Below are 15,306 nucleotides of genomic sequence, written 5' to 3'. Positions count from 1 at the left end.
TGGAAATTGTTGATATGATGTGGGGTTCTCAGGTTATGTCTGGATAGATAAGAATGCCGGCCTACTCAGCTGGATGACAATGGAGAGACACTCAAGGATGATGGTGTGATCAGTCATGTTAAAGATTACAGTCAAGTGGAGAAGGGCAAGAAGGGGTGGTTTGCCTTTATCACAGTCACATAGGATGTTATTTGTATCTTTGCGAAGAGCCATTTTGCTACAGTGACAGGCAGGGGTGGAACTTGGTTTGGAGGGAATCAAATGTAAGGTTCTGGGGAAAATGTGTTGTCACCTCCCAAATCCATGCCCATTTTCCCCAGAACCTTACATCTGATTCCAGAGGAAAGGGAAGCTGGAGATGGGTTGATAGTTTGCAAGGACAGAAGTGGCAAAGGTTGTTTTTGAGGAGACGGGTGTATGACAGCAGATTCGAAGGAGAAGGGCTCAGTAGCTGAAGACCTATGAAGTAAAAAAATACTCTGGGCACCAATTTTTAATTTAGTCAATGTGCTCATGCAAAATTTGTGTGTGTTATTTTAATTTCTGAGTCCAAAACAGGCACCAGAAAGACGAAAGCAAAAAGAGTTATACGACTTGAAATGTTTACTCTGTTTCTCTCTCCACAGATGATGCCAGACATGCTGAGTTTTTCCAGCATTTTCTGTTCTTATTACCACACAAAGATGAATTTTGCACTGCCACCTTCTGCACTATAAAACAGTAAACCGTGCATCTGATGCCATTTTGGTTCAGCCACGCATTAGATGGCTTTGGCAGCTGCCTTAAACAAACACAGACATAATTTAAATATGTTAGTGGGGGTCTTGCATCTGACTCAGGACCCTTTGAGAAAGGGTGCGTGCCTGAGACCCCACTTCCTAAACCTGTCCAACCAGTCATGGCAGGAGTAGTCGGGAAGCAGTCTTTCCGAATGCTATTTAAAATGATCAGAGGATTCAGAGGCAGTGCTAGAACCTATGTGGCAACAGTTTGAGATTCCATCAAAGCTCTCAGATCTGTTACCGAAGGCTTCACTACTGTGGAGCTCCCCACAGTGCTCATCGATCTGATTACTGACTCCATGGTTGACTACCTTATCTCAAAGCTGTGTGTGAAGACAGTACATGAACTCATTCATGTTCTGACACAGTGTATAAGCTTGCTAACAGGCAATCAGTGCACTTACTAAGAAAACCTGTGGGTATCAGTGAATGGTTGGACTTTGAAGTCTTCATCTGTGCTCTCTGTATAATGGCTGGGGACAAAGCAACCTCTTCAGCAAGCTGCTTCCTGGGCTGTCCTTGTCTTTGTCCTTGCCCAAGTTCTGGCTGAATCTCTATGGGGCGGACTGCTCTACATTCTGAACAACGCGGGATGCCAGTCTCTGAGCTGGTGTCTCCAAAATGTAAAGTCTTAACTTTCTCATCTGGAGTGCTGCTCTCTTCTTGCTCTGCTCCCTCAGTTCTGTGAGGAGTTCCTGGACCTGAAATGTGTCAAAGGGACAAACATTAGCATTTAGCTACATGGGTAAGCAGAGACAAATGATTGACTCCTGAAAACAACAGCAATTTGTCATCAACGGTGTCTGAAAGCTTGACTTAAGTGAGAATGAAACAAAGAATGTGGGTGGAAAACCCTGTGGAACTTGACCTACAGTCGATCAACAAACATCACACATCTGATTCTCCCCGCCCTACCCCCCCAGCCCCACAATATTTTTTCAGTGGGGATAGTCCCTCCTTTTGTGGTTGCTTGTTCCCTCTTATTGCCTGAAAGCTTGTCCTGCAAGTTAGAAGGGAGTGTTTCAGTGTTAAGAGTAGTGAATGCTTTGAGGACGTGCCTGTCAAGGTAGAATAGTGTCACTGATGTGGGAAGGATGACAGAGGTGTGAGGACATGAAGGAAGTAATTGTGTGGAGTGTAGCAGGTTCAATAGGACCAACAGGAGGTGGAAGTGAAGTGTACTGCAGTGATTGGAGAAGAGTGATGGGAATCAGGGGAAGAAAGTGTTGTGAATGCTGGGATTACAATGAATGTCAAGCTAAGTAGAGGTAATGAGTTAGGGGGCTCAATTTGAGAGGTTATTAAACTCTTCTCTGTGTGACAACCATGTACTGGGAGTGATGCTTCTGGTGCTCAGTGGCTTTACCAGCACTCCTCCATAGTGCCAGGGAGCTTGCCTAGATATCTTCCTGCTACCTGATGGATATATAGGGCGGAATTTTACGCTGGTGGGATTTTCCCGCCCTGCCGATGTCAATGAACTTTTGACCGGCTCGCTGCATTTTACGGCCCCACACCTTGCCGCGACAGGACTGTAAAATTCCGCCCATGATGTACCTCCCTCTGCTGAACTTCTCCTTCAATATCTCCAGTGCAGAGTCAGAAAACTGACGGCCTTTTCAACTTCTCTTCTATTTGCTATCATCAGCCGCCTTTAGTTGCTTGCAGCCAAAGTACACCTCCCGTTTAAAAGGTGCAGGTTGTCTTCACATAGCTCCAGCAATGCATGGTAGTGACACCCTGATTAGCAGTGCCCATTAATAGGGTGAATAGTACTGGCAGTCTGCTTGTTGTATGTGAATCAGGAAGACCAATTTGGGGCCTTAGTTACGTCCATGTGATCATGTGCACACTTGTGTGAGACATGTACTCTGCGCCTGAAAACCGGCACAACTTCCACTCCTGGATAAAAACAGAATTACCTGGAAAAACTCAGCAGGTCTGGCAGCATCGGCGGAGAAGAAAAGAGTTGACGTTTCGAGTCCTCATGACCCTTTCTGTTCAGAACCAGTTCTGTTGAAGGGTCATGAGGACTCGAAACGTCAACTCTTTTCTTCTCCACCGATGCTGCCAGACCTGCTGAGTTTTTCCAGGTAATTCTGTTTTTGTTTTGGATCTCCAGCATCCGCAGTTTTTTGTTTTTATTTCCACTCCTGGATGTCCACTGTTTACAGCAACCCAAGAATGTGGACTCTGTATTACCACTAATGTATTAACTCTGTCTAGAAGCATCAGTATTACTGATCTATTTGTTGCTGTACTATTAGTAAAATACAATCTGAGAAAACCTAACATTGAAAATAAAGGAACCAGTTTTTTTAAAGGTTTAATGATAAAAGTAAGTACAGATTTCCCACTACAGATCGAGCAAAGAGGTTAAAGGAGTCAATTAAGAAATACATTGGGGGTAAGTTGCTATTCCAGCAGAATGGGGAAGAAACTTGGGTGGGTTGTATAGGGGTAACCATTTCGCTCCCTCCCACTGTTGCAACCCCATCTAAGTTTTACCCTATCTTTATTTTCCTCTGTGTGTTAGTGCTATTTACAATAATTGTTCTGTACAAGCATTTATCTTGCAACTAACTCACTGATGATTTTTAACTGGTGAGTTTTGCAGTGTGCCACAACAGCTTATGTTTACATAGCACCTTATAGTGCCATTAATTACTGCAACAATTTACTTTAATGTTACAGAGTCCTCTATTACTTTTGCAAGCTAGTTTACAGTGGGCTTCTAGCAATATTCATCTAAATGCAAAGAAATATTACTTTTGTTGACTTTGGATTAACCTTCTAAATAATACAAACTGGAGTTTCCAAATTCATTATGAGTTAAGAATTTTCAATACTTTTTTTTCTCTTTTGCAAGGCGTTTGAATTTAGTTGTATGGAGAGCATTATCTCAAGAGGAGCGTGATAAGTAAGTAACAACATTCTTTACAAATCAGTACATAAGCATTTTTGTTGCAAGTGAAATTAGATTTGGATTATTTCTCTTTCTGTGTGTGCTTATTCATACAAGGTTCAGCAGTGATAAACCAATCTCATTTGGAGACCATAAGGAGGCCTTCCTGGAGGCATTGGGCAGAATGGGTTGGCCTATTTCTCAGGAGGATATTACACTATTAGAGGAGGAAATTCAGACTGGTTATTCATATGAACAACAGGCTTCAGACCTCCAGAAAGCTGCTAAAGAAAAGGTTTGTGAATCTTCTTCAGGTTTCCAGAGTGATGGCTGTTACAATATGTGTCCAAAGGATTTCAAATATCTCACTTCATAAAGGTTTGCTTACTAATTCTTGTAAAGAATTGGCCTTGAAGTCTAAAATTGGGATTAACAAAAGATTGAACCAAAATCCCCTGTCAGAAAAAAAGCTTAATTGAACAATATAATTACTTCTAACTCCCGCTGACAGCATAGTACAAGTAGTGAATAACTTTTTAGGAAGTTTTAGATCTAATTACATTCACAAATATTGAGCAAAATAATCAGAAACATGGCAAACTTTGGTTTCTTGGTCACTGCCTGCTGCAGATGTTTAAGCCTCAATGTGCGACATATACACCGATGATCTTCGCAGAGTTTACAAGCCAACTGGCTTAAAAATCCTGTGCACAACTTGCACACCGGTGCAACCAATTTGCTTTCCTTGTTGGCATATGATGAAATAACACTTCAAAGAAGGGAAGACAAGGGTAATATATGAGTTTGCTGTTGCTTTCACCATGCAGATTCATTTCATTATGTCACTTCCTGATATGCTAATTTCTCGTAACCGTACGATAAATACAAGACTTCTTAAAATTCGTTCTCTAGATGTGGGCACTACTGGCAGGATCAACTTTTATTTCCCATTCCTCTACCTTTCTCTTGAGGCGGTTTGAATGGCTTGCTGGACCACTTCAGAGAGCTGTTATAATGGGACTGGATACACATATATACCAGAGTGAGTGAGGACTGCAGGTTTCCTTCCCTAAAGGACATCTGTAAACCAGCTGGTTTTTAAAAATAATTCAAATAATTCAAATAAAGAAATGATCATTTCTTTACTGATAGCAGCTTCGTCTTTCCAAGTTTAACAGAAATAGTATTTAAATTATGGTGTTAGCTGTGGTAGCACTCTTCCCTCTGAGTCCGACGTGTGGGTCCAAGTCCTAACGTAGGCTTTGAGCATAAAAATCTAGGCTAACACTCAGGGGAGAATTTTCTCCCTGTCAGGCGGGACGGTTGGGAGCGGGCGTGGGTGGGTGCGGAGCCGATCGCTGCCTGCACGCCGCCATTTTAAGTGGCCAGGCCAGTTAAGGCCCGCCAAGTGTGACGGGCACCCGGAAGCGCTCAGCGTCACCTGTGCGGGTGGGGGGAGGAGGGAGAGTTGGGGATGCGCGATAGAGCGTAGAAATCTCCCCGAGGCAGCTCCGTGCCTCAGGGAGATTAAGTTCAGTCATAAAGATGGGAAAAATAAAAAAATCAAATTATTCAGACATGCCTCCTCATGTGACATTGTCACATGAGCTGGGACATGTCTATGAATTTTCAAAAGACATTTTATTTAATTAATAAACCCCTCATGAAACCTCATCCTGCCCGTGGATGAGGTTCCATGAAAAATGCGAAGGCCGCCTGGGCTCTTCGCCTGCCCACCAGCCTTAAGGATGGACGGGCAGTCCTGACAAGTACTTTAATTAGTTCGTTAATGGCCTTAACAGGCCTTTGACAGGTCAGTGGGCATGTAGACAACTCCGGTGTGCGCCAGCTGAACTGAAGATGAGAATGATGCATGGTGACGTCGGGACACACGCCTGATGTCATCACGCTGCCCTCAGTGTAGTACTGGGGGAGTGCTGCACTATTGGAGATGCCATCTTTCAGGCAAGATGTTAAAATGTGGCCGTGTCTGGCCTCCTGGGACACAAAAATCCCATGGAACTATTCTGAGGAAGAGCAGGGGAGTGTCCCAGCCAATATTTATCCCTCAACCAACGTCACAAAAAAACAGATAACCTGATCATTACCACTTTGCTGTTTGTGTGGAAGCTTGCTGTGGACAAACTGGCTGTCACATTTACTTTACAACAGTGACTACATTTCAAAAGTGTTTCAAAAGCTATAAAGCAATTTGAGACATGCGTATGATAAGCACTATATAAATGCAAGTCTTTTGTTTTCTTTTGATGGTGGGATTTTAACTCTTGTTATGAGAGTAATTAGTCCAGGTCTCTTCATTAATCACCTATTAATATAACTACTATGCTACCATACCCATATATTGTCAGTTTTTTAAAAATTCATTTATGGGATGTGGGCATCGTTGGCTAAGCCAGTATTTTTTTGCCCATCCCTAATTGCTCTTAAGAAGCTGGTGGTGAGCTGCCTTCTTGAGCTGCTGCAGTCCACAGTCTGTGTATTTGTTTTCAGTAAAACTGTATTTTGCTGTTGTAACTCATCCTTATTTTTATCCTATTCTATTATCACCATATTATAAATCTGTATCTTTCTGTCACACAATCTGAAGCTTCAAAAGAGAAACTTGCATTATAGATTGTGCCTTTCATGTTCTCAGGCTGTGCCACAGCACTTCATAGTCAAGGGGAGACAGTGGCACAGTGATAACATCACTGGACTAGTAGTCCTGGGACCCTGGTTAATGACCTGGGGATATGGGTTCAAATACCAACATGGCAGCTGGTGGAATTTGAATGAAGCTGACAATGAATCTGGAATATAAAGCTAGTCTCAGTAATGATAAGCATGAAACTGTCATAAAAACCCAGCTGGTTCACTAATTTCCTTTAGAGAAGGAAACCTGTCTGCCCTACATGTGACTCCAGATCCACAGCAGTGTGGTTGACTCAGCTCACCTGGTAAGCCACTCAGTTTAAGGGCAGTCAGGGATGGGCAACCAGTGCTGGCCTTGCCAGTGGCACCCACATCCCATGAAAGAATAAAACAAATGTATTTCTGTTTCAAGGTGCAACCACTGTCATTAAACAAACATGCTTTGGTACTGTTAGTTGAGAGATGAACATTGGGGAGGATACCAGGAGAACTGCCTGTTCTTTGAACACTGCCACAGGGTCTTTCATTTCTCCTGGGCAGCTTAACCTCTTGCTAACGGTCAGTACCACCAATGGTATACTCCTTCTGTATTGCGCTGGTGGTATACTCCCTCCGTATTGCACTGGTGGTATACTCCCTCCATATTGCACTGGTGGTATACTCCCTCTGTATTGCGCTGGTGGTATACTCCCGCTGTATTGCGCTGGTGGTATACTCCCTCCGTATTGCACTGGTGGTATACTCCCTCTGTATTGCACTGGTGGTATACTCCCTCTGTATTGCACCGATGGTATACTCCCTCTGTATTGCACTGAGCTATCAGCCTAAGTCAACTCTTGGAATGGCGTTAGATCTGCAACCTTCTATATCCAATGGAAGATTATCACCAACCAAGCCAAGCAAGCACATAACATGTTCCCAGCATTGTTTGCACCTATGTAACATCAGAAACACAGTCAACAAAAGAGGGAGGGAATTGAGCTACGTGAAGTGAGAAAGAAAAAACTTAATTACTGTAAAGGAAAGAATATAAGACTTTGCATGATTTGGTTCATATTTCTGAATATGAAACAATTATACTTTAATGAATACCCTATTGTGTTACATATGAAATAGTGGCAGATGCCTGGTAATCTGACAGCTTCAAGTGCAGGAATCTTCAGGATTTCCTGGTACACGTACATATCAGGAAATTGCACACCTCCAGGATATTCAGACCATTAAAATGAATAGACATAAAAACACGTGCTGAGTGGGTGCAATTTCCTGATGTCTGCTCCTGGTGTGTGCCAGCAATGTTGAAGTGAACAATTTTCTTAGTAATTTCTTAATCATTTAAACCTAACCTTTGCAGCTGCCTAATATTATCTGATGACCTAAGTCTTGGCTGTTCTGTCTACATTGCATTCTGCATTAAATCCTGTTCGTAAGATCATAAGAAATAAGAGCAGGAGTAGGCCATTCGGCCCATCAAGCCTGCTCTGCCATTCATTAAGATTATCACTGATTTGATTGTGGCCTTAACCCTACTTTCCTGTCTGCCCCCCAAAATCCATGACTCTCTTGTTGATCAAAAATATGTCCAACTCAAACTTGAATATATTTAATGATCCAGCCTCCACTGTTCTCCGTGGAAGAAAATTCCAAAGACTAAAGATCCTCTGAGAGAAGAAATTCCTCCTCATCTTTGTCTTAAATGGGAGCCCCTTTATTTTTAAACTGTGCCTCCTGGTTCTTCATTTATCCATGAGGGGTAACATCCCTTCAGCATCTAGTCTTTCAAGCTCCCTCAGAATCTGATATGTTTCAATAAGATCGCCTCTCATTCCTCTAAATTCCAGTGAATATAGGCCCTGCTCAATCTTTCATCATAAGACAACCCCTTCATTCTAGGAATCAGCCTAGTGAACCACCTCCTCTGCTGCTATTTATCTATTTGGACTTCCTGTCCAGCTGTACATTAAATTCAAACTTAAGTACCAGCCTTTGCACAGTGGAAGCAATCTTGCTTACTGTGTCAGAAGTTGAGTTCACTGTTGCACTTCAGGAACTTGAGCTAAAGTTGGAAAAATTGAACTTTAGGTTTCAGATGTTAATAAGCCTCCTCCTCCCTCAGGTACCATGTCCTAAGAAAGCATTTGCAACCATGGACTTCCATTGGATTGGTCCATGATTGTGCTTGGCAAAGTACTGCAGTGGTTTGCTGCTGCCTTCTGCAGTATGGCTGATCAGGAAACTCTCCTGCTCCTTCTGCCTGCCATTGGGCATATTGGAAGGATTTACAGACTGACGATCAACCTATTTGGCCACATCATGAATGCACCTTCTGTGGCCATCAAATCCTGAAGTCGGACCTTGAACCCAGAGCTTCTGGCTCAGAGGTAGGGACACTACCGGTACACCACAAGACCTCCAGTTATTAATAAGCTGCTCTGACAAATTGTGCCTTAATTTGAACCACTGCTTTACAAGTCCGAGACATCTACCATCTTAATTCTGATGAGTCCTTTCATCAGACCTGATGATTGGCATTAATCAAATCTCTTGAGCATTAACAGTTAGCAGCAGAGCCTGTGATTTTTTTTTTTGCCTCATACTCTACAGCAGGATTAAGGACAATTGATGACAGCAAAGTGCAATCAGGCTAGGATGCTGATTGCAGAATGTGCTTGGAGAGTTAGATTGGGTGCATGAAGATGACATCTGGATGGAGTGAAGCGTACTTTAAAAAAAAGGTGGTTTAGACCTTAAAATTTAGGCTTGATTTAATTTAGTTGCATGCAGCCTGTTCACTAGATCCCAAATTAATCTTTCAAACTGTTTTAGTTCGACAGAGATATAACCATCAGGCAAAGACTCAGATACTGCATTAGCAAATAATACCAAAGTTCATTAAATAAAGGATAAAGTAAAACAACAATATACTTATCAATTAACTAAAGGAGCAAAAGAACTGAAGATATACTTATCAATAATACAGTACAGACTCCACAACTTCAAATTGATGGCCAGTCCAGAAGAAACAGAAAATAATCTCGAACCTTCGGGAATTCCAACAGGAATTCTGCCTCTGTCCCTGGGCCCTGTGCTGCACCACGTATTCTTGCACTGACAGGAATTCTGCCTCTGTCCCTGGGTCCAGTGCTACACATCTATTCTTGCACTGACAGGAATTCCGTCTCTGTCCCTGGGTCCAGTGCTACATCGCCTGTTCTTGCACTGACAGGGATTCTGTTTGTGTCCCTGGGTCCAGTGCTACACTGCCTGTTTTTGCGCTGACAGGGATTCTGTTTGTGTCCCTGGGTCCAGTGCTACATCGCCTGTTCTTGCACTGACAGGAATTCTGACTCTGTCCCTGGGTCCAGTGCTACACCACCTGTTTGTGCATTGACAGGTATTCTGTCTCTGCCCCCAAGAAAGCACAATACACGGTCCCTTTAATTGGTGTGCACGAATAAGATGGTTCCCAAAACTTTTTAGTCCTAATTCTGGCATCACCAGAATTTTACTGGTGTAAAGTTGTTGCTAACATTCAATTAGTCAACAATATCATAAAGATTAATCTCATTGGATCTGTCTATCTACGCACATTGCCTTTGTCATGAAGAGATATTAATGTCTATAATGTTATTGAAAATTATATTTTTAAAATGAAGTTTAGTGGTATCTGTGTCTATATGTGTTTATGTGTGTGTGTCTTAATTGGATTAAAGCCAGCTGATCTAGAGGCTTTGAGGTATAGAAAGAAATAGGTTGGAAAGGGTAATTACATAAACATGGGGAAGTTTAGAAACATAGATGTCAAGGGGGCAATTTGTATTTTTAAATAAGCCATTCAAAAAAATGGGTGAAATCTTGCACCTAGCTAGAAGATGCCAAGCAAAGTATTTATTTATTTTTTCAGCTTACTAATAAAATTGGTGGAATAAAAGGATGTTATTGTTCGAAGAGATAAAATTAAAAGCCTAGTGATACAATGGAGAATTTACATTCACAGAGAAAGTTATGCATAAAGGAGAAAGGAAATTGTAAGGCAGAGGCATTTTAAAATTCAGCCCGTTAAGCCTCAAGTCTGTCCACAAGGATCCAGAGCTGAAAGAAACTCATTTTGGATGCGACTGTCCAGTTTGTACTTTGTCAGGTGTCTCTTTAAATCTATGAGATTTACTGTTGCTTTAAAGGGGGTGTAACCGAAAGATTAACTTGGGGATTTTTGTAGTTACTATAGTGGTAATTTTGTAGACGTATGTATGTGCTTACAATCTTTCTTATATTAATAAATGTTTAACTTCGTTTTATGAAAACCCTTTTGAGACCAGGTGGTCTTATTACAACTGAATTCAAAGCCTGCATCTCGAAACATTCAAATTGCAAAAATGGGTTATGCCAGTTGCTTCAAGTTTCCCTCTGGGATTTGAACAACTCAGCCTTTACCATTGGCTATATCATAATACCCCAAACATGGGCAGGAATTTTCCTGTTGGTGAGCGGAGGAGGGGCCCACTCATCGACGCGTGAAATGATGCGGAATGAAGTTGGGCGGAACTCCCGTGTCATCCCATGTCATTTGCATTTTCAGGTCAGTAGGGGCGCAGCCGAGTCAGCTGTGTGCCTGCCGACCTGTCAACAGCCTACTGAGGCCATTCAAAAATCAATTAAAGCAATTAGTGGACCTGTCCAACGTTAAGGTTGGTGGGCAGGTCAGGAGCACTGGCGGCCATCTGAAAAAGCATGAAACCTCATCCACGGACAGGATGAAGTTTCATGACTGAATTAAAAAATTAACATTCACTTTTACTTTAAGCTATGTCCATGTCCCAACTCATGTGACATTGTCACATGAGGGGACATGGATGGCAAATGAAAATTTCGAAACGAAAACTTTTTCCCTTTGGCAGCACTTAGTCCCAGGGAGATCAGAGCATTCCTTCGCGTGCATGTACGAAGGAGCGCACTTCCGCATTTCCCATTCCCCCCTGCCCTTACAGGGAGCGCACAGCACTTCCGTGCGGACGTTACACTGGGCAGGCTTTGATTGGTCCACTCGCAAAAATGGTTGGGGGGGGCGCCTATTGGAGGGGCGCCTGCCCACACCCGCTCCTGCACTTCCCCCCCGACAGGGGGATTATTCTGCCCATGAAATCAATAGATTATTTCAATATGTGTCCCTTATCTCAATACTGTACAACTGTCTCATGCATTAGGCCCTATATTACACTAGTCAAGGATAGTTGTTTTTTGATCAGGGGCTTCCATTGAATAGTGTAGGCTCCTTTTTCACAACATCCTGTTATTGCATGTTTAAGCCTCAGACTTCAATTCTAACGTGGGAATGTTAGTAGAAAAATATAAATATAATCATTAATTATTTGATTAATTACTTATTCTTCAATTACAGAATAATTGAGGTACCTCCTCTAATAATCATCTGTTGTGGGTCTGTTGCTACTTTACAGCACTAATGGTTAATGTACTAAAATATTGTGTTGCTTGGCAGCAGGTGTTCAAATCACAAAATGGCTTCCTTTAAATAAGGCGTTAATACAAAATGGCAGCTTGGCCTTGTTATCCTGTTGCAGAATGCAGTCTCTAAAAATGGTCAAGTTAAGCAGGCAAACTAAATCCTACTAAAATAAATCCTAAAACCAAAGGCTGCTTACAAATTCTCTTCAGAAAGAATGAAAATTGCTTGAGATCTTGATTGCCACGTCAGGTATTATAGACTCGAAAATAAATTATTGTATTAGCTATCAGAAAATGGTACAGTATCTATTTTTCATTCTGGAACATGCTATACTCTTCTGCATCATTGCTAAAAGCACTAACCGGTGAGTCAACAGCTGACTTAGACTTTTAGAAATAGAAACACTTTTATTCATGTGAAAATGTTCAATGAAACATGAATTTGGGAAGCTTTTTGCTTTCAAACAAACTAATTAGCGTTGTGGAAAGAATTACAAAAACACCATTCAGGTGTATGAATGAGCCAATTGTATTGGACCCAAGCAACTGACCGTTGTTTCACCCTTGCATTCATCTACTAGTCAAAGAACTCAACCAAACAGATTACATACAAATCTTATGTTGTGTTTACACTCCTGGGGTAAAACTATTTGCTCGGCGGGCAGGCGCGCATCCGACCAGACTGAGCGTAAACTATCACGCGATGACATCAGGCGAGCGTCACGATGTCATCGTGCGCTTGAGCGGTATTTTGATCGGCAGGTGGGCGTGCGCCTGCTGACAATTATATGGCCTATTAAGGCCATTAAAAAGTTAATTAAAATAAATTTTTTGCTGCCCGCCCAACCTTACGGTTGGTGGGCAAGGAAAATCGCCAAGTGGCCTTTGCACTTTTTCGGAAACCTCATCCAAGTGCGGGATGAGGTTTCCAAAAGCAGATAAAAATAAAATAAAATCTGTAATTTTTCATTAATAACATGTCCCTGCTCATGTGACAGAGTCACGTGAGGGACATGTTTCATTACATGTTTCATTACATTTTTATTCTTTTAATTATGTTTTTTCATATGTCTTCATCTCCCTGAGGCAGCTCTCTGCCTCAGGGAGATTATGCAGTGTGCACCCATGCACATGCGCAAAGGTTGCACTCGCCAGACTCGCACTCCTCCCCCCCACCCGCACAGGCAGTGCTGAGCACGGCTGCTCGGGTTTCATGCTGGGTGCGCCTTAATTGGCCCACCCACATGAAATTGCTTTCCGGGCCTGATCATAACTAATGGCTCTCTTCCTGATCCCTCCCACCTGCCCCCGCTAAGCCTGCAAACCAAGGGCCAAAATTCTGCCCCTGGTTTACTAAAATATATGTGGAGCAAGTAGCTTAAAGTCAGAAACATTTGCTGTCATTTCTTGATCAAAGCTTCTATTGAGATTGTATTATCCTTCTATATTTCTCTATATCTTGCTGATGCACCAAGAAAGTGTTTTGAAAGTGTGGAATCGCCTCTGCATTTTACATATACAGATTGGCACTAATACCTCTTGCTGTCAGCAATGGGTTATCATGTGAATCCTCTTAACAGTGTTGCTGATTGTATGTTTCTCCTCTAAAGAAAAACACAGGATGTGTGCACCACCATCAAAGCTTCGTTCATTTCCCGTCACTAGATATCCTGAGAAGGTGTTGAACCTTCTCTTCGAACTGTTATAGTCCTTATGACAGTGGTGATTTTTAGCCTTGACTGTTGCTAATATTTATTGCCCCATCCCTAATAGCCCTGGGAAGGTGTTCATGGGTCTACTCCTGTATGTCGTGGTTTAATACAACTGAGTGGTTTGCTGGGCCATTTAGGATGGCAGGTGAGAGTCAATCCTATTAGATTCGTACTGGAGTCACATATAGATTAGATTGCATATGGATGGCAGGTAAGTGACATATATGAATCCACTGGGATTTTGCAACAGTCTGACAGCTTCATAATCATTTTAACTGATATAAGCGTTTTCATTCTGAGGCTTACTTAAAACTGAATTCAAATTCTCAAACTATTGTAGTGGGACTTGCATATTCTCTGGATTATTAGTCCAGGCCTCTAGATTAGTAGTTCAATTACACAACCAATACAATATCTTACCTATGCTAGGTAGGGATTTCCAGGATATTTACTCAGTGATTATATAGCGATAGGGAAATTAGAACTCAAAGTGTCTCCATGCCACTTCCAGTCTTAATCTTCTGAATGGTAGCAGTTGCAGGGATGGGAGGTGCTGACAAGTCAAAGTAACTGTTATTACTTGCTGCAGTGTATTGTGTAGATTAGGAACATAGGAACATGAGCAGTCCATTCAGCCCCTCAAGCTGTGCTGTCTCCATATCCCTTGATGTCACTAGTCCCCAGAAATCTATCAGTTTCTGTCTTGAACATGCTCAATGATTGAGCTTCCACAGCCTCCTGGGGTAGAGAATTCCAAAGATTCATCACCCTGTGAGTGAAGATATGGCCTACTCCTTATTCTGAGATTATGTCCCCTGGTTCTAAACTCACCAACTATGGGAAACATCCTATCTACATCCACCCTGTCATGCCCTGTGAGAATTTGCTAAGTTTCAATGAGATCACCTCTCATTCTTTGAAACTACAGCGTGAAATGTTATTTCCAAGGACAGTGGGTATGGCCGGGCGACGGCGGGACAGCTATGACCACCGGGTCCAATGGTGAGCCGACGACTTGTTTAAAAGTGCTCCTGCAGCCTTTGCAAAGGCTGTCAATCATGGCCAGCAGAAGGGCTCCCCAGAGTGCTGCTGGTGAGCAGGCCAGGCAGGAGGGTAGGGCAGGAGGACACTGTGCCCCTCGTTCCTCAGATGGTTGCCTTGCTGCCCTTCTCGAGGAGGTGGCAGCGCGGAGGGAGGTCCTCATTCCGTGGGATGGGAGGAGGAGGCCCCTCACATGACCAAAGGTACCTGGGAGGAGGTGACAGAGATAGTGAGCTCCCGTGATGAGGTGCTACACACATGGATCCAGTGCCGCAAGTGCTTTAATGACTTTTTGTGCTCTGGAAGGGTGAGTACCATGTTGGCATTGATCACTTAACCCAGCAGGTGGGCTTTCCCCCCTGGTGCGCACCTTGCCCCAACTCTGAGTGTAGTGAGTGCACTGAATCATTGACGGCTTGTGTCGGGTCACTGGGTGGGCCAGCAGATATTGTCCATGCCGAGGTCACCCTGAGAGGGTAGTGATGAGATGGGTTCTGCACCTGCAGCTTGTGGTACAGTGACACCGCATTACTGTTTTGGGGGCAACCTGGAGGATCTGCACCTAGGCGCAGCGTTGGAACTCCAGGATATGTCCAAGTCAGGGCGCTGACATGCTGGGAGGAGAGCTTCCAGGTGGTGGGGCACTGATCCATCTGCTGCTCTTTGCATTCCACGTGCTTGCGCCTCCTTGCTCTGTAAGGTTGGATCGTGTGGTGCCAAATGTGATGTAGGCTGCATTTGGCCAAGGTGG

General features: G+C 43.0%; 1 protein-coding gene across 1 annotated transcript in view; it reads left to right on the top strand.

Moving 5' to 3' along the window:
- LOC121283860 (von Willebrand factor A domain-containing protein 3B-like) overlaps positions 1-15,306 on the top strand; it is a 330,503-nt gene that overhangs the window by 151,779 nt on the left and 163,418 nt on the right. The window contains 2 exon segments of the mRNA XM_041198660.1: positions 3,652-3,702; positions 3,805-3,982. Coding sequence (XP_041054594.1) covers positions 3,652-3,702; positions 3,805-3,982 — 229 coding nt within the window.

Source organism: Carcharodon carcharias, chromosome 11 (genome assembly GCF_017639515.1).
Source record: "Carcharodon carcharias isolate sCarCar2 chromosome 11, sCarCar2.pri, whole genome shotgun sequence".
Classification (NCBI taxonomy): Eukaryota; Metazoa; Chordata; class Chondrichthyes; order Lamniformes; family Lamnidae; genus Carcharodon; species Carcharodon carcharias.
This window is presented reverse-complemented; position numbering and strand designations above follow the sequence as displayed.